The sequence below is a fragment of the Onychostoma macrolepis genome, chromosome 07 (genome assembly GCF_012432095.1).
Source record: "Onychostoma macrolepis isolate SWU-2019 chromosome 07, ASM1243209v1, whole genome shotgun sequence".
In the NCBI taxonomy this organism is placed as follows: Eukaryota; Metazoa; Chordata; class Actinopteri; order Cypriniformes; family Cyprinidae; genus Onychostoma; species Onychostoma macrolepis.
In genome coordinates this window covers 43345714-43366030 of record NC_081161.1, presented here as the reverse complement: position 1 = coordinate 43366030, position 20317 = coordinate 43345714, and the positions used below count along the sequence as shown (strand labels likewise).

Sequence of the window (20317 nt, the reverse complement as noted above, 5' to 3'; positions counted from 1 at the left end):
TTGTCAATGTGTTGACTCCACAGCCAACAGAGCAATTTTGTCTTTACTGTTCCAATACTTTTGGAGGGCACTGTATGTCAAGTATTTGCAAATGTTGACAACATTTGTCATATCACTATTGCCTAAGTTAAATCACTGAAACAAAGAATGGTGCAGCATTGTGGGAGCACGGCAGACCCTATAGGGCAAGTGTGTAATAAATCTGTATTGTGCATTCCAATAACCAGTTATCTTATAGAATAATCGTTTACAGTTTAATCATAAATAAAAAGTGAACCGAACTAAACTCTACTAAACTTTTCATGATTTTGCATTTAACAACCATCCAACCATGTATTGTTTCATTATGTTTTTATGATAAATGCTTCATTTCTGTTTTTGTGCTGTGTTTAGTGCTGATGCTGTTATGCAGCCACTCTGGACTTACTCAAGGTACGTCAATTTGTTTTTTTCTTATATCATCACATCCCTCAGTTTTAAGCATAACAACTATATATATATATATATATATATGAATGTGAATACAGTCATATGGACCCCAAATATTATCTAATATCTACTATCTAAAGCTCACAAAATAACTTATTATTGTAGTGATGCGTTTCAGCACTATAATATATCAGAGTGTAGAGATGAATTGGAGCAGATCACAGCCTGGTGTAAAATCATCTATCCTGTCTCTAATAATGACCAGAGATGATTTCTGAAATCAAAGTGTGCCACTATGGTTTCTGGGCCCCTGAATAGCATATTGACTTGGGTCCCCCTCTCTAGCCAGGGCCCTTAGTATCGTCCTAACCTTCCCCCATTACGACGCCCCTGCTAACATCTGTGTTCACCCACAAACTGAAAACAAACCAAAAATAATGACAACTGCATATGCTTGATTTTTAATCTATTGATATTTACTTGTATATGTATTAACTCAGTGGAAGCAAAACAGTGAAGGTGAGGCCAGATCAGCGTGTGTTCAGAGGAGAGACGGTCACTCTCACATTTACATGCACACAAGTAAGCTGATAACTCACAAATATTAGCTCATTAAAATAACCACTTTTCCCCTTTGCATGCACATGAGTAACCTGACAACGCAAGTAAGCTGCATTTAAAATGACTTAAAGGGTTACTTCACCCCATAATGAAAATTTTGTCATTAATCACTTACCCCCATGTCGCTCCAAACCCGTAAAAGCTTTGTTCGTCTCTGGAACACAAATTAAGATATTTTTGATGCATTCTGACAGCTCTCTGACCCTCCCATAGACAGCAATGTACCTAACACGATCAAGGTCCAGAAATATAGCAAGGAGATTGGTAAAATAATCCATGTGACATCAGGGGTTCAACTGTAATTTTATGAAGCTACGAGAATACTTTTTGTACACAAAAAAAAAAAAAAAAAGATGACTTTATTCAATAATTCGTCTCCTCCGCATCACTCTAGCGCCATTTTGGAGAGTATCCACCGAATGCAAACAACATATGCTGTTCTGTGTCAGCTGCACTGCACGGATGCATTGTTTTTGTTCAAATCAAAGCGTAAATAATGTACAAAATGTATCCGCATGGCACAGCTGACACAAAACAGCGTACGCTGTTTGTGTTTAGTGGATACTCTCCAAAATGGTGCTAGAGTGAGTTTTTTTTTTTTTCTTTGCATACAAAAAGGATTCTCATAGCTTCGTAAAATTACGTTTGAACCCCTGATGTCACATGAATTATTTTACCAATCTCCTTGCTACGTTTCTGGACGTTGATCGTGATTTTTACATTGCTGTCTATGAGAGGGCCAGAAAGCTGTCAGAATGCATCAAAAATATCTTAATTTGTGTGCCGAAGACGGACTATGCTCGTTGGTTTAAGCTGGTCATGAGCTGGTTTAAGCTGGTCAAGTGCTGGTCCCAAGCAACTATCTCCTGCTCAGGACCATCTTAGGACCAGCACAAGACCAGCTTAAAGGAAAACACCACCGTTTTTCCATATTCTAATATGTTCTTCCCTCAACTTAGACGAGTTGATACGTACCTCTCCCATTTCACTGTGTGCACTTAATCGCTCTAGCGCACGGCGCAACTATGCTATGCGTTTAGCTTAGCACCATTCATTCCTTAGGATCCAAAAAGGGGTGAATTTAGAAGCCACCAAACACTTCCATGTTTTCCCTATTTAAAGACGGTTACATGAGTAGTTACACGAGTATAAATCGTGGCGTTTTTCTAAGCGGATAAAAAATGATAACTATAATGTATGGCAGAAGAGCTGATGAGTGATGATATTACTGCGCCGAGGTCGAAGTGCTCCTAAACTGTCTTTGCTACATGCTACAGAGACTGATCTGATGTCAGAGACTTTCATTCAGATGTTACATTCATGCTGTAATAATTTTAGCTCTTTATTGAAGCTTTTAATTTGAATTTTAGCTTTAGGGAATCGAATCATAGAGATTTGCTGGATCTGATTAATTGGTATTAATCAAAACGTATAATTTATACTTTCTTAACGACTCGAGCCAGCGAGCATTAAACCAGTATATTTTAGCAATTCTGTTTATCTCGTGGCCCCGATAATAATACAGAATTTGTTGGGTAATTTTGAGCAACAGCAACTATTTGAGCAACTATTTGAAAAATAGTTTCAAACTTGAAAAACACAGCACCAAACCATTCATCATAAATGAAACGAGAGTTATTTACTATTCTATGATACAATACTAACACAAAACATACACACACACACACATACACACGTTCGGGCAAGAGGGTTGCGATTTGAAGAAAGTTTAAGGTTCTCAGACCTGATGGAGTCACAAACAGAGGCTTTGACTTTACTGTTAAAGATTAATTCACATCAGCTCAGCAAATAGAGATGGTTTTGTTTGGTTACTTGCATTAAGTTGACTTGAAGGCTGAGCTGGCTCTCTGTATGGTTGCTTGAGGGAATCCCGGAGCTGATTTTGCGGCTGCGATGTCGTTGTTGCGTGACGTCACTCGGGAATCCTTTTGGATTGGTGGCTTCCTGGCCGCGCGCAACTGGCAAGGCTTTGAAGTCCTTATGCTGCAGGCTTTGCAAGTTGATAGTGTTGAAGTCTTGGATGGTCAACCTGATGTTAAGGTTGTAGGCTTTCCAGCAGCAAAGGTTTTCCAGCCACAAAGATCTTCCAGCGGCCCAGTTGTTAGCAGCAGCAGCAGCCCAGTTCTTTTTTTAGCAGCTCCAGCAGCTTTGTGTCACAGAGTTTTAATGGGTGGATTCTGTCCACCCACTAAAGGTATCTTCCAACCAGATTGTCTGTACAGGGCGAAGCCACGCCCCGCACGGCTTCTTTCCGTGCATATATTAAAATAATGCTTCGTCCATCATGTGAGGGATATTTCGAATAAATGGTTATAAAAGTATTCACCCTTCATATGAAACTGAACATCGACATAACATTAATTCCAACTTCCTGCATTTTAAATACGCTCTAATATTATACTACACACGGCAATCTATTCAAAAGAAAGTTATAAGGTCGAAATATAGCACACCGCGCATAACATAAAACATCAAGCATATATGTAAGACATCAAACATGTTATTTGTTGATACACTTGCATCAATGGCAATGGAAATAAATGATTGTCTTTAGTGATCATTTGTGTAAGTTAGTGTTTCTTTTGTTGCAAGAGAAAAGTTGGAGACAGAGCACGCGGGAGTCATCCAGATGGTCATGTTACAGATCTCGTGGTTTTGACGGCCTGAGGGCTTTAAGTTCCTTTAATGGTCCTTTTCCTGTTTGAAATGTATGGATCCCTATATCTTGACTAAATCACGCGGTTGCTCCACGGGTTGCAAGAAAGACTCTTGCAGTTCTTTAAAACACAGGAGCTTTGTTTTTCCTGATTAAGTTAGTCATTATCATCCCTCTGAGTGGATGAGAAAACGCTGACAGGAAACGGGTCAAACCGTGGTCTGAGATTAATCGTTAACTAGTCTCATGACCGCAGACGGCTGGTAGAGGACTTCTTTTAAGGACTGTGCTGTTTTCGCACTAATTTTGTGTGTCCGTTTGTTGAGGTCCTACAATGCTATTGATAATTAAAATGATCACACTACATTTAAGGGTTTAATTGTTTAATTATCTTATTTAACATGCTAAAGCATCATTCACACAGGCTGTAGTCTTGTGTTTAAAACAGTTAGAGAGATAGAATGGCACTGATCAAAGGGGTCTCAATATCTATAATAATAATAATAATAATAATAAAACATGGGGAAAAAATGAGCTTTTAGCAAATCAAAAATATGAAATTTACTTTTAGAAAACTAAAACCTGTGCTGCGTAAATGAAACAGCACTGGGCAACAGCTCTACTTCAGCAGGAGCTTCATTCTGCTTTCTATGATGAGGCGTTTGTCTGAGGACGAGACGGAGCCAGAGCCTCCTCAAAAACACTCAGATCAGAAAAATAATGACACGACAAAAGCAATACACAACAAATCTCATGAAACATAAGACAAAATTATGAATTAGATTTTAATTACACATTAACAAAATATTTTTCTCAGAAAGAGCTGTTTGAGTCACTTCATGTTTTTGTCTTTCTTCACAGATTTACCCAGATCTAGACTGATTGTGACACCAGACAGTCCTGTATTCACTGGAGAGACAGTCACTCTGAAGTGTATGATTGAGCCTCACAGTAACTGGAGAAGGAGAAATGGCCTGACATATAGCTGGAGATATGACTGGATACCTGAGTGGAGATATGAGTGGTATAAATACAGCACAAACAATCCAGTGTTACAGACGTTTGGTCGTTACACTGTAAACAGAGACACTCTCACTATCAGAGGAGTAATTACATCTGATGAGGATTATTACCGGTGTAGAGGACAGCGAGATGAAAGACCAAACTCATCACAATTAGTCTCTGCTTATCTCTCTGTGAGGGGTGAGTTGAATATCACTGTCCTCATAAACTCACTGAATTATGATAACACAACCAGTTGAGAGAATGTAGTTTTGTTCAGAATTAAATACTTGCTGCTTACACAGTACAGTTCATACTGTATATTTCCTACTGTTTTTAATATTTTAGTGTTTGGAATACATTATGCAATGATAAATGATTGTAATAGTAGTATTTGACATTGCTGTCACATGACCTCATGACACTGCCTATTAATTCAGTAGTGTCTGATCAATATGTTCAACCAATATATGGAAACATTTTTTTAATGTAATCAATTCAAACTATGAGCAAACTAAAGCAAACTAAAAATGTATTAATACAGCAAGACAAAAACCTGTAGTGAAGATGACTCCAGATCAGCGTGTGTTCAGCGGAGAGACAGTCACTCTCACATGTGACATACAGCGAGCAGGACACATTCAGTGGAGATACAGCTGGTTTAAAGATGGAAACACTTTCTATCCATATCAAACAGCAGCAGAGTACAGATTCAGAGCTGATTATGTGTCTTACAGTGGTGAATACAGCTGTAGAGGAGAGAGATCAGACATCAGTGATGCTGTTACACTGACTGTATCAGGTGAGTGTTCATGTTCACATCTGTTTAATGCTTAATTAAAACAGTATTTGTGGCTCAACACTTTTCTTATACTCTTCTGTAACAACCACTTCTGTTCTTATTAAAGGGCTGAAGCACTTATACATGCAGATGCAGAACTGCATGCATATGAAACCTTAGTTGCAAGTTCACTTTATGCACAAACAAGTAAAACGTAACCATGTTCATTTAAGTTGTTATTTTCTGGGCAAACATGCCTGTTTTTATACAGAATAATCTTATTGTTCAATGTGCAGGATGCATAAATGTCTGAATAATTTTTCTGAGGCAGACAAATAATCAATGATTTTTCTAACTCTGACTCTTCAGGATCTGAATATGTTCTTGTTCTCTTGCAGATTTGAAGCCAAAGCCTGAACTCACATCATATCCTGCAGGAGCTGCGCTGACAGGAAACGCAGTGACTTTGACCTGTCGCATGGATCCGGCCGCTGGATGGGACTTTTACTGGAAAAACACACACTGAACTCTGAGACAAAGACAGAAACAAACTCCTACAGAGTGAAGATTGATTCAGTGTCTGATGGAGGCCAGTACTGGTGTAGAGCTGGAAGAGGAAAACCAGTCTACTACACACAATACAGTGATGCACTGTGGGTAAATGTTAAAGCTCATCCTCTCAACATCACTGTACAACATCATGGTGAGTCCTGTTTCTGATCACTACATGATTAATTGATTTTATCCATTCATATCTGTTATTCTCCTGTCGCATGAAAAGTTACAGTGATGAGCAATGTAGCCGATGACAGACTGCTGAGCGCATAATTGCAGTGATCTCGTTGAGTTTTGAACTTTCACAAATGACTTCGTCATAACTAACAGTGCAAACACAATGTAAATAAGAGATTCATTTTGCAGTGTAGACTATGTCATTGATAATAAACTCCACTGATTATAAAGGGAGCATTCTTTGATCGCATTCTGAATATAATTTAAGATTAGGCAAGAATGAACACGGTTACTTACATGTTGTGGTATTACTGTCAGGTCCATATCTTACAGTAAAATTCTGTTTGCAAAACCTGCGCCAAAACTGCAACTGATGTTCCAAAGAATCCACTGTGAACTGAATAAACAAATAATGTTCTACTGAGACATCCACATAGTTGAAGATAAAAAAGCACTTTCCTAGCATTAGGATCCTTGGGAAGATCATGTTATTTATAGTCCAATGATCCTGACGACAGGAGAGACACATCATAACTGTCTCAAAGTCACATGAGGGTTTCTACTACTGTAAAAAAGAGAGAAGACAGTCACCAAACAGCTGGATCTTATTGAGATTTTATTGAAGAGCAATCAGTTACTGACAGCTATGTTTATTATTTCACATAACACACTGGGTTACACCTGGGTTTTTAATTTTTTTAATTTTTTTTAACCCAAATTGACCCAAGTTGGGGGTCAATTTGGGTCAACACACACACCACCTTCTAGCAATTCAAACTTGCCATCGCAGTCTGTTCATTGTCAAAATAAAATACATTCAGCCAAACATATCAATAAAGATTCCACAGTATAACCGGTCTACAGCTGCTGTTATGCCAAGAACATGTTTGCGCATATGTGAAGAGGATGATTTTTTTCCGTCGATATACGAACGCGCATGAAGCCAAGTCTACATTATAAATAATAGTTTAACATTGAAAAACATTGCGGATATGGAAACATTTGGATTTGTGCTTTCAGTTACCTTTCAGTCAGTCACGTTCTACGTTACGTCATAATGACTGATGTAAATGGGATCTCGCCCGAGAGCCCAATCACCTTCGAGTGTTAACAAAACGAGCCAATGACAGTTGGTGTGCGTGCTTTGCCACGCGCACCGCTCCCTGCAGCGCAGGTATAAAAAGAGAGCGTGTGCAGATGCATATCAACCTTCTGCGAATCTCCGATAGTGTCTGCAAGACAGCGTTTCGCAGTGTTGGTGTGATGGCGCGTAAGTGGAGGTTGCTGCCCAGTGCTGCTGCTTTATCTGAGTGTGCTGCAGATCTCATTCTGCGGTCGCGCTGCGACCTCTCCTGGGCACTTCAACATTTTTCCTTTCTAAAAGAGCAATATCTAAAAGAGCTCCACGAGCGACAGGCGTCTTTTTGAAGATGGCTTCCCACTCGTGTGTTTCTGGATGTGGTAGTTTCCTGGCTTCATCTAACGGTTACGATCGCTGTGTCTAGTGCTTGGGCTATCAGCACGCTGAAGCCGCGCTCATGGATGAGTCATGTTCTCATTGCGGGAACATGACCATTGCGATGTTGCGATCCAGATACCTCCTTGTCAAATGAGGGGATATCCCCCTCGCCATTCCCCGTTCTAGTTCCTCCGTCTCTCAGGTGGGTGATCTGAGGATCACGGTGAGAGCTTCCCCGTCAAGTGCGTCTCCGCAGGCCTCTCATTCCTCCAACACATCGCACCATCTGGTGTTTCCGGACGAGCTCGCTGGATCCTCGGACAGGGCAGGGCCCAGCATCTCCTTCAGAACGCCAGCGGATGACAGGATGTCGATCGCTGCATCGGAGGACGAGCTAGACTCTGGAGATGATGATTCGGCTGTGCTGCCTCCGTCAGGAAAAGTGGCGTTGCCCGAGTCAGATCCAGAGCTGACTGCTATGCTTTCCCAGGCCGCCGAGAGCGTCGGGCTGCACTGGAGGCCTCGTCCTTCTCCCGATCACTCGAGACTGGAGGATTGGTTCCTGGGGGCGCAGGCCGATCGCCAGCAGCCTCCTCCAGTTCCATTCTTCCTGGAGGTGACTAGGTCTTGGAGGGCACCTTTTTCTGCCCGAAACAGGCTTAGTGCCTCCTCCGTCTTCACCACCCTCGACAGTGGGGCGGCCCATGGGTATGTGGAGATCCCCCCCGGTCGAGCGCACTATTGCCATGCAGCTCTGTCCGCAAAGCGCCGCTGCTTGGAGGGGTAATCCACACCTTCCGTCCAGGGCCTGTAAGTTCTCGTCCACTCTGCTGGCCAAGGCTTGCAGTGCTGCTGGACAGGCCGCTTCCGCTCTGCATGCCATGGCCCTCCTGCAGGTCCACCAGGCCAAGGCGTTAAAGCAGCTGCACGAGGGTGGTGCTGACCCAGGTGTGTTGCAGGAACTGCGCGCAGCGATGGCCCGGGTCAGACAATGTCCACATTAGTGGTCCGGGAGCGCCACCTATGGCTGACCTTGGCAGATATGAGGGAGAATGACAAGCATTGCTTCTTGGACTCCCTGATCTCTGAGGCCGGCCTATTTGGCGAAGCGGTGGAGGGCTTTGCCCAACAGTTCCCCGCCGCACAGAGGCAGACGTTCCGTCATATCCTGCCCCGGTGTTCTGCTGCTGTCTCCACCCCACCGCTGGCTGCAGTCGCTCCGTCTGCTCGTCGCCGAGGGCCCGTGAAGCACCAGGGCAGGTGGTGTCCCTGAGACGGGTTACCCGGAGTCCTTGGATCCTGCTCTTCAGGAGATGGTGACCGCACCACTTCTTTCCCCGGAGAAGGGCCGCGTGGAGAATCTTTTCTTTCCTTTTTGTTCTGTTCCACCACTGGCTGGTACCCAAAACCTCAAAAAAAGAACAGTTTCCTTTCTCTCCGGGTCCCAAGAGGGCGAAGATGGCAGTGCACGAGACACAGTCCCCGCACTCCCGTCCCCCTCTCCTTTCGCCAGTGGGCAGCAAGGTCTGGTTCCAGGACGCGATGCCTCCTCACGCGCCCCCTGCCCAGCTGTGGAGTCTGGTAAGTGTCGCACCGCACACTCAGACCCCACCCTGGGACGCACTGTCTTCCGGGTCGGGTCCCTGTGTTCCACTTCCCTGCCCCACTGCGTGTACATCGGTGGTTCCGCTTGTTTGGTTTCTGGGGGCCTGGCTAGCACTCCCGAGTTTCGCTGGCTCACAAGAACCATCAGACTCGGCTATGCGATTCAGTTCGCCCAGCGCCCTCCCAAGTTCAGGGACATTCGGTTCACCTCTGTGCTGGACAAAGATGCTCCTGTCTTGCGTGCAGAGATCGCGGTCCTGCTGGTGAAGGACGCGATACAGTCCGTCGGACGTCGGAGGTCGGGGTTTTACTTCATTGTACCCAAGAAAGGTGGTGGGTTACGACCAATCTTGAACCTGCGAGTTCTGAACCGGGCCCTTCACAAGCTCCTGTTCAGGATGTTGACGCAGAAATGCATCTTCAGTGCATCCGTCCTTTCGATTGGTTCACAGCGATCGACCTGAAGGACGCTTACTTTCATGTCTCGATCCTCCCTCGACACAGACCGTTTCTTCGATTGGCGTTCGAAGGGCAAGCATATCAGTACAAGGTCCTCCCCTTCGGCCTATCCCTGTCGCCTTGTTTTTTTCATTACATCCATGAGATTTCTGTTACACTTTTAAGACATATCACTTAGCCACAACCTATAGATCCCACAACACAAACATAACATTCACAAACATAAAAGCAAGTATAGGCAGTGCTGCATGCATGATTTGGCATGACAGAATGCACGCAATGTGCGCATCAAGTATGCATCAGTTTAATACAATAGATGCTACACTAAGTGAAAATAGCAGTATTTTTTAGTGATATGCTATTTACACTAAGTGCAAATAGCTATAGATTCTATTTATACCATGTTAAAATAACAGGATATTCTGCTAATTACTTATTGCAAATAGTGGGAATTATCTGCACCTCAGTATTGTAATACATTATAAAACATTATGCAATAATGACTTATTCAGTGTAAATCTTAATTTTAATTCAAATTATTAAATGGATGACACCTTGGTTGGGACAAAAGCCCTCCCTACACCTATCCTAACCCTACCTGATACTTTATTTTCAACTTTTTTATTATTTCCTAATCTATTTCCTATTTTTAATAAAAATAAATGTTTTTCTGATGTGATTTGAAATGTGAAAAGGGAGAAAAAAAGTTTGCCAAAGGGCGGATTCAAACCCGGGTCAATCGCGTCAAAAAGAGTATTAAACACACTTGACCACCTGCGCCACTGGAGTTAACGACTGAGCTCCGTCTTTTTTAATGTTGACTAGTCCAATTACACGTTGGTGAGTGGAGTTAGTGTAAATAGCCTCTGCCAAACACAGCGAACTATTTGCACTTAGTGTAGAGGCTGATTTAAATAGACACTCTGATTTTTTTCCCCTCCCAACAGTTAAACAGTTGCCCACAGAAAAAAACAGGGGGTGCTGCAGCACCCTCAGCACCCCCACTTCCCCCGCCTATGCCCACTACGCCCTTTAGGGATCAGGTGGTGAACTTGCGAGCGCTGCCCCAGGAGGAGGCAGACCCAGCCATTGATCTGCTCTGTCCCGTCCGCGCTTGCGCGTTTACGTGGGCCGCATTCAGGACCTCAGAACAGCTCTTTGTCTGTTTCAGAGGACAGCAGAAGGGAAAGGCTGTCTCCAAACAAAGACTTGCCCACTGGATAGTGGAGGCTATAGTCCTAGCGCCACGATAGCAGACATCTGTAGAGCAGCCGGCTGAGCGACACCTAACATGTTTGCGAGATTCTCTATAATCTCCGTGTAGAGCCTGTGTTTTCCTGTGTACTCGCCTCAGGTGGCCAGTAACACCGGACCCGCTTGGTGTCGATCACGCTTGCTGAGCCATTCCCGAACCGGATACGTGCGCTTTTACTGCTTCTCAGTTCAGTTCCCCTTGGCGAACCCTGTTGAATTTCCTCCCGCACCCTCGGCAGTCAGGCGTGGCGGAGCGCCAGACGCCAGGTCCAGCACTCGTGTGTTTGCCCAAGGTCAGCCCTGGGCTAGGTGCTGGGCTAGGTGCCCATGCGTTGGCTTGTTTTGTTAACACTCGAAGGTGATTGGGCTCTCAGGCGAGATCCCATGTACGTCAGTCACTATGACGTGACGTCTCCGTTCCCTCCTTCGGGGAACGAGGGTTACATACGTAACCGAGACGTTTCGCTTTGTTTTGGTTTCTTTAGCTTTATATTTTTTTCATACTTGATCTGTTCTGCATACCATTACATTTAAATTTGTTTTGGAGTGAGGGGAACTAGGCTATGATTATTTACAGTGTTTATACATTATAATATTTCACTTTATTTGGTATTATTTCTGGTATTATTAAACTCTCTCCAAACGTTCCGCTGCTCACAAAACAAATGTTTTTTGAGCAATGGAACTTTTGGAGAGAGTGGGTTAAGCAGTAGCACCAATCAACGAGAGCAATTTTGAATTTAAGAAACCTGATTGGTCAATAATATGTTGAGGACCAATACATAATCTACAAATCATGCTCCAAATGCATCTACATAAACGTGCAAACACAGTTGCCAAATCCGCATATTGTTCGCGAATTTGGGCCTTTTTTTTTGTAAAGTTGCGTGAAGAAATCCCTGTTCGCGGGTTGCGGTTTTTTTGGTTTATTTAAAAAAATATGGTTGCTTGTTAGGGAAATCTGACAAGCAACTTTGTTTCTTTATTTATGTTCGCCATATTCTCCAATGCATTGATTGACACTCTGTCTGCTCGCAGTTAATAGCCAACCAGGGCAATAATATAAGTGCCATAGCGTAATTTGCTATATGTTCTGCCCCTTCATTGGAGAAAAATCACATTCAAAAAGAAGATGTGTGACGCTGTAATCCAAGAGATGATAGAAGTAGACGTAGAGGAGTGGGATGACTTTCTTTTAGCCTAATTTTTACAATATTTTTGTAATGTATTAATTATCAAAACTGTAATAAAAACAAGTAGTCATATCCTAATACTAAGAGTAAATACATTTGATTCGAATAGACTGGTATGGCAAGATGTCTTAAAATGTATTTCTTTTTTTTTTTACATTTAAACTTAGACCACATTATATTACCTTTTGACTTCATGAATACACATAAATTACAGCTTAATTATTATTTTATAATATAATAATTTCTTTTTAATATAAAATATATTATAATTTAATATATAATTTCATATAATATATTTTTCTATAATATTTATTTGGCATTTTGTTTTGTTTTTTATGTCATTTATTTGATAGTCATGTATACATTATTGTATTTTAAATGTTTTTGACCTGAAAATAAAGCACTTTCCCTCTGTACATGGCTGTGGGGACGAGCAGTTTTGTGGTGCTTGGAATTCTTTATAATTAATTAAAAACAAATATTGCCACATTGATGGCTCAAGAAGGTGTAATTGTTAAAATAACACATTGTTTCTTTTTAAAATATGAAACAAATTGTAACCAAGTTTTTTTTTCAAGTGTAATATTTCTGTAGACCATAGAATGACCCCTATATATTTTAGGCTTTAAATATGTGGCTATGTTACAGCTCCCCTTTGAAGCTCTTGTGTTTTTCTCCTTTTCCATCTCTCCAATCCTATTCTGCTCACAGGTGATTGGAGATGAGTTTTGTTCCCACTTTTGTTGCAGTTTGCTGATTTTTGTAAACTAGCTTCTGATTTTGCTTTTCAGATAAAAATAGTGGTTTCAGTTTAATATGTTGCAGGCTCATGTATTGATAATAAATCATATTGATGATAATAAATTATCGGAAAAAAATATATTGGGCTTGTTTTGGGCTTATTTTTGAAGCTGCGGTTGCTTATTTGTCTCACGAGAGTTGGCAACTGTGACCGCAAACGCTCTGTCTCGTATGCACGCATGCAAGCACTGTCACAATCTAATGCACTTGTTAATGCCGGATCTTTAAAAAAAAATACCGGAACGCAAAAATCCAAAATCTGACATTTTCCAGAACAGGATCCAGTAGGATCCGGCTCAAATTGAGCACTGGCTTTACTCATATGTGACTTGCATAAACACAGTTTGGTACGCTTTGCAATGTTGCCTTGTGAAAGCGAACCGAACCAAGAAGAAAATTCAACAATGTAACAAATTAATCGTTGTTTCGAAACAAAGCAAAACAATCTACAGGTCTGTAAGCACTCTTAGAGAGCATGAACAAAAGTATCAAATCATGTCGAACATACTGCATATTGTGCTGTTATAGTAGCCAACTACAAGTGAAATCATCATAACCAATGTAGCTATTATTTAATAATATTAAGAGTGCTGTAATTACACTCACTCAACAGCATTAAAATCAGTTCAAGCATTTTAGTGGTGTTCCTGTCAAGATATGACTGTAAATAAATGAATTGTTTTTCTTTTAAAATCAGCTGAATGTGCTCATATGTGGTTAGTGTAAAGCACAGCATTTTGGTGTGAGGAGATTGGTGTATCCCCTTAAAACATTGAATTAAATTACCATCAATGCATACAAGGCAAAACCTGGCCTACATTTCATTCTTCAGCATGTCTGTTACCGTTGAGGAAGAGATTTTTTGATTAAAGCACATAAACACTGAGGATGCATGTGTAAACAATGTTATGCTAATTTAGTTTGTGGAAAAGTTATATTTATGTACACTAGGCCTTTAATATGCAGCTATATTGTTTAGTAATGTGTTTCCATTTGCTTGTCTATCTGTTTTTCACTGTCAGAACGCCAGATTTCTGTCTTCAGCATCCTCAGTTTTCTTCTGGCAGCTTGTCCGTATCTGCTGTCAACAGTCGTGCTGCTGTTCAAATGCTGCAGAGCGAGAGGTACAACTTCTGTCTGATCTCTCCCCCTCTATCTGTCTTTTTTACAAACTAAAAAAAATATATATTTTTTTTGTTTTTCACAGTTCAATCTGCAGAAGACCAAAGCCAGTATGCAGTGACCGAAGAAACTTCAATCTAATATTAACATGTTTTTAAAAATGTGTCAATATGTTTGATTTACCTTATATAATTTATCCTTTCATTAAACAACTATTTTAGTGTGTTATTCTGCTTTTATAGTCTCCTGACCCTGTGCTGACAAATAAAAAAATAAATAAAAAGTGACTTTCAGATCAAGTCTATTACTTTACTTGTATCTAATATGTTAACCCTTTTTTTTTCGAATTTCGAGTCATCTCGATTAAAATGCTGCAAAGCTCTTTTAAAGACAGCATGGGTGGCTCTTAAAAGAGCCTTTAGGTCGCTGATCAGATCAGACGATCTTTACTTCGAGCTGGTGTATTTGGTGACAGCCTTGGTGCCCTCAGACACGGCGTGTTTGGCCAGTTCCCCGGGCAGCAGCAGACGCACGGCGGTCTGGATCTCTCTCGATGTGATGGTGGAGCGCTTGTTGTAGTGAGCGAGACGAGACGATTCACCGGCGATGCGCTCGAAGATGTCGTTGACGAAAGAGTTCATGATGCCCATCGCCTTAGAAGAGATCCCGGTATCAGGATGAACCTGCTTCAGCACTTTATACACGTAGATAGCATAGCTCTCCTTCCTGGACTTCCTGCGCTTCTTTCCTCCTTTACCGGCGGTCTTCGTGACGGCCTTCTTTGAGCCCTTCTTAGGCGCGGACTTCGCGGGTTCAGGCATGATGCTCACTTCAGAATTACTCGATTAGAACAGATTTACGTTATACCACGTGGGTTTTTAATGCACTGTCCTATGCTAATTCCTAAAAGGAAAATGGCGAACTGTGATTGGTATCTCCAATGGACCAACCCACAGAATAATTTCATTGGCCACATTAAAGCCAATCAGTTTCTTTAAAGTGTAAATCCCTCCCATCGCCTCATCATCAATCGTTTCCGTTTCTTTGTTTGATTTTCCCGCATTTTTCGTTACAATGTGACTGAAATATTGTCATTTGAACAATTTGAACAATATGAACACTAAAAACGATAGTCCAACTATTATAAACAGACTTAAGCTGCAGAAAAGACGAATGGTTTTACCATTTGGAAATTTGTTCTTTGAGTGAAAAGGTGGGTGGCTCTTAAAAGAGCCGTTGGGGTTTAGCTTTGTTCAGAAATCTCTTAACCTCCGAATCCGTACAGAGTGCGTCCCTGTCGTTTCAGCGCATACACAACATCCATAGCGGTGACGGTCTTTCTTTTAGCGTGCTCGGTGTAGGTCACAGCATCACGAATAACGTTCTCCAGAAACACCTTCAACACACCGCGCGTCTCCTCGTAGATCAGCCCAGAAATACGCTTGACGCCGCCGCGGCGAGCAAGACGCCGAATAGCGGGTTTAGTGATTCCCTGGATATTATCCCGAAGAACCTTTCGGTGACGCTTAGCGCCTCCTTTCCGAGCCCTTTACCGCCTTTTCCTCTTCCAGACATGTCGACAACTGTTTAGAAGTTCACACGAACGAAATAAATCTGTAAAAATCAACTGAAAAGAAGGGTAGTTTATACTTCGCTACAGGACCTAGGTGAAACCACGACCATGGGCGGTTCTACTAAACGTCACTCGTTACATCTAATCCGAGTAGAGTACTGTACAACGCTCATTGCAGAAACTTGGAAATAAATGGGTTTAAATAATTACATTTTTTAAATTAAATATTTAATAGCACAACAATAAAAGTATTTCTGACCTCTTGAACTGTCCTTAATTCCGTTAACAGCACTAATTTAAAACCTAGAACCGTCAACCTTGTTATTTTAACATGCTCTAATACTATAATATATTCTGAATTATAGTAATCCCAGCTAACAAAAATACGTAACTGTTACGTAACCGCAACGTAATCTGGTGACCAAAGTTACGTCGTGGCAACCGGAAAAGTGAAAGGTGCGTATACGTCATAATCACAGAGGTATTGATATTAACAAAAGGGTAAAACTTTACAACAAGGTTCATTAGTTAATAACATTAGTAAACATGAACTAAGAATGAACAATACTTCTACAGCATTTATTAATCTTAGTTAATGTTAATTTCAGCATTTACTAATGCATTATTAAAATCACAAGTTGTGTTTGTTAACATCACTGCACTGTGAACTAACATGAATAAACAATGAACAACTGTATTTTCATTAACTAACATTAACAAAGATTAATAAATAGTGTAATAAATGCATTGTTCATTGTTTGTTCATGTTAGTTAATACATTAACTAATGTTAACAAATGACACCTTTTTGTAAAGTGTTACCAACAAAGGTAGACTGTATAAACATCATTTTTCAAAACAATAAATCTTTAAAATATTGAAAATGTTTATAAAACATAACAATGACCAATTATAGCCACATTAGAACATATTTCACCCAAAAATGTAAATTATGTCATTAATTACTTACCCTCATGTCGCTCCAAACCCATAAGACCCTTTTGTGCAGAACACAAATGAAGATATTTTTAACAGATGCCATGTGTACGCAAAAAAACAGCAATAACAAAAATAGTATGTCTTTATTCACAAATCTCCAAAGCATTTTCACAAAAGCACCATGAGATGGCCAGCTCTCATGCCAACCCAACAGTGATGCATCATGGTGCTCTCGTGAACATGTTATTTTGTAAATAAAAATGCAAAGTTTTTTGTGCACACAAAACATTCATATCACTTCATAAATTGAGATTAAACAACTGGAGTCACATGGGTTTACTTCAATGATGTATTTATTACCTTTCTGAGGCTTGAAAGTGGTAGTTGCATAAACTGTGAAATGGAGGGGCAGAAATTTCTCAGATTTCATTAAAAAGATATACATTTATGTTTCAAAGATGAACAAAAGTCTTACAGGTTTGGAACGGCATGGAGGTGAGTGATGAGAATCTTTGGTTTAACTAAGACATGAGGTAGATCTGTTTCCTCAGGCGCACCGGTAGATCTCTGCCTGATCTCTGATCCTCTGGTTCTTCTGCTCCTTCCACCGTCACAATCCTGGATTATTGAGCCACAACAGAAGTTTCCACTTTGAATGCTTTAGCCTGGCGGTTTTTTCACCAGCATCTAAAGTGAGAAAGAAAACAATAACCAAAATGTAAATGTAAAAATAATAATAATAAAAAAACAATGGTTGTCCAAAATGTAAAAGTACATACAAGTTTTCCCTACTGTTTGGGCACCTCAGGGCACAAAAGAGTGGAGACTCACAGGATAAGAACAATTTTCTAGAATTTTCAACACAGTTTTTGGTCACTTCCTATACAGGGCTCCAGACTGCAACCAAATGGTTGCATTTTGTGACCGCTTTGTCTGCCGGTGCGACTAAATTTTGTGAGCAATCACACTAGCATGACCACTACGTTGCCCCACCTCATAAGTGCTGCTATTTCTGTTGCATATGAGAAACATCAAGCGAAACAAAAGCTAGTGAAACCGCGCTACTCGTTTGAGCTGTGCAGCACGGACCATTTATCAGCTCGGATCAGCGCAGAGCAATCAAACTTCTCCGAGCTCAGAACAGGTTTACTCAGGAAGCAGTGTTGATTTCGCGACACTGTTACTGCACAGTGCTGCAAGATCCAGTGAGAAGCATTCAAATTCTGCACAGAAATCTGTTATAAACAGGTCAAACAACGCTGACATATAACCAGAAGTAGTAATGCTAACTATAACCATGGTGTTGTGGCAGAAATAGTTGAATTTCATTACATTATGCATTTTAGGGTTTGTACATCCTTTTGAGAGAGAAATTCAAGCACATTTAAGTATTTTACACAACTATTTACAGCACTTTAAAACTTTAAAAAGCATACAATTAAAATGTTATTTTTAAAGGAATGACCAAAATATACTTTGTGGTAAACAAACACTTGTAAAATAAAAAATTAAAAAGGGGCATCAAATTACCACTATAACCAGTAGATGGTGGCAGAGGAACACTTATAGGCTTATTAGTTATTCATTTGTACTTTTTACTTTATATTTTGAAATGATAAAATCACTATTATAAAATTTTAAATCATCAAGAAATCAAATTTTGTAAAATATTTGCTCTTTTTTGTGTATGAAGTAAGAAAAGTCACAAAGTGCACTGAAAAACAAACTCCTCTGACTGAATCACACAAAGCAAGAGAGCTCCTTTTATAATCACTGAAGTTGTTGGTCAGTTCCATATAATACTACAAACAAATAATGGTACATTTAATAAGAGTAGAATATGTTAATTTTCTATATAAAACTTACATTTTGCACGTTACTGTTGTTAATAAAAGTAAATTTTGTGCTTCCCAATTCAAGCTCAGTGCTTTACTGTCAAATGTGCATTACCAAGAAATAAATGTGTAATATTACTAGTAACTACACTTATTAACGCAAAATTATAATAATTTTATGATTTAATTATTTTTATTTTTAATACCCCCAACACACCACCCCCAGCTTTACCAAATCTGCTTCTGGCGCCACCATCTGTATAACTGGTGCCACTGCTCTCAAAAGTTAGTCTGGAGCCCTGCTATATACAGGTGCATCTCAATAAATTAGAATGTTGTGGAAAAGTTCATTTATTTCAGTAATTCAACTCAAATTGTGAAACTCGTGTATTAAATAAATTCAATGCACATAGACTGAAGTAGTTTAAGTCTTTGGTTGCAATATGCATTGCAAATGTGGTACAATTAAAATTACTGTGCAAGTACTAAAAAAAGTCAGCTGCTGAAATGTTAAAAGGATAGTACATAAGAACCGTACCGAAACGGTGACTCTAAAATGGTTATACAAACCAAACCAAATATAAATACTGAAAATGTGTTTGACATTAAAAAAACAAACAAAAAAAAACTTACACAGCAAAAGATGCAGTGACCTGTGGCTGAATGGCCTTTGGTTTTATTTAGCTGTGATTGACACACAAACAAAAGGGGAAAAAAGATAATAGCATCGTTGAATATGAGTCAAATATTGCATATTTTTTTAGGGAGCAAACTAAATTTTGTGACTGAGACAGCCCTTAACCACTGACTACTGAGCAAGGGACCTGAGTGATTCACACCCAGAGTTTAGGTCCACACCTGATCACACTCACCTGTTTGTGACTTTATAGTTAGTAAAACTGAAAAACTTGATTAGTTTGTTCAGGTGCACTGCACTATGTTGGAGCAAAACTCTGCATGTAAGTGGACCTTGAGAGACAATGTTGATGCAATCTATTCTGAACATGACAATTCAGAGAGGCAGGATGACTTCTAGATAGATGACTTACAACACTGGTGTCCAGTCCTGGGCATGGAGGACCAACCTTCTGCAGAGTTTCTGGTGATACTTGATCAGCTGCTCAGGTCTGCTTAATTGGGGTTGGAGCTAAACCAAACTAAAAAAAGAGAAAGAAGACAACCAATTAATATGTTAATTTGATGTTAAAAAGTTAAAGAAAGATAAAGTTAAACATTTTGATTCATAAATATGCACAACATCTGAAAATGCACAAAGATGAGAAGAAAGCAATGTGTTTAATGAGAACTTTCAACTTTCACTGAAAAATAAGAAGCAATATTAAGTCACAGATGCATTTTTATTTATTCTTGTTATTCTTATTCTTATTCTTGAAATAAGTTATAATTACCTTTTGGTTTATTGATGATTTTCAGTCTCTGAAATAGAAACGTTCTATCAGTTATGGATGGCATCATACATACATCATATGTAACGATATTTAATACGATTTCTAACACCGTGTCTACACCGGACGGCGCAACAAAATACAATATAACCTATTATTATATGATGTTGTCTACACTGGATGCAGTGCGGCACGACACAACAAATCCCTGACAGTAATCTGATGCCTCGTTCTATTTATGACATACTGACAAAAAGTTCAAATGATTTTTAAGTCACTTTGTCGCATCCATTGTAGACACGGTGTGAGAGCGTGAAGCTTGGAGATAGAGAATGGGAATCTACGGCACTGTGCATTGCATTATGGGTATACAATACAAATCACCAGAGGAAAAAATTACTATTTACGTTAATATTTTTAAAAGCTTCTT

General features: G+C 40.1%; 1 protein-coding gene, 1 long non-coding RNA gene and 2 pseudogenes across 2 annotated transcripts; 1 reads left to right on the top strand and 3 right to left on the bottom strand.

The window, feature by feature from the left end:
- Positions 1 to 2964: 2964 nt before the first annotated feature.
- LOC131543880 (carcinoembryonic antigen-related cell adhesion molecule 5-like) lies at positions 2965 to 14276 on the top strand (annotated as a pseudogene).
- A 281-nt stretch (positions 14277 to 14557) lies between these two features.
- Positions 14558 to 14962, bottom strand: LOC131544843 (histone H2B). Its single transcript, XM_058783340.1, has one exon. The coding sequence runs from the start codon at positions 14954 to 14956 to the stop codon at positions 14582 to 14584; it is 375 nt and encodes a 124-aa protein (XP_058639323.1). The 5' UTR covers positions 14957 to 14962; the 3' UTR covers positions 14558 to 14581.
- Positions 14963 to 15325: 363 nt separating this feature from the next.
- LOC131544846 (histone H4-like) lies at positions 15326 to 15710 on the bottom strand (annotated as a pseudogene).
- Positions 15711 to 17283: 1573 nt separating this feature from the next.
- LOC131544868 (uncharacterized) lies at positions 17284 to 19927 on the bottom strand. Its single transcript, XR_009272258.1, has 3 exons — positions 19891 to 19927; positions 19531 to 19638; positions 17284 to 17333 (listed from the first exon to the last, which is right to left on the bottom strand). It is a non-coding gene; the product is annotated as an uncharacterized LOC131544868 (long non-coding RNA).
- Between the last annotated feature and the right edge of the window lie 390 nt (positions 19928 to 20317).

What these genes read in the sequence shown, in the direction of transcription:
- LOC131544843 (XM_058783340.1), bottom strand. Translation starts at nt 14,956, where the DNA reads ATGCCTGAACCCGCGAAGTCCGCGCCTAAGAAGGGCTCAAAGAAGGCC.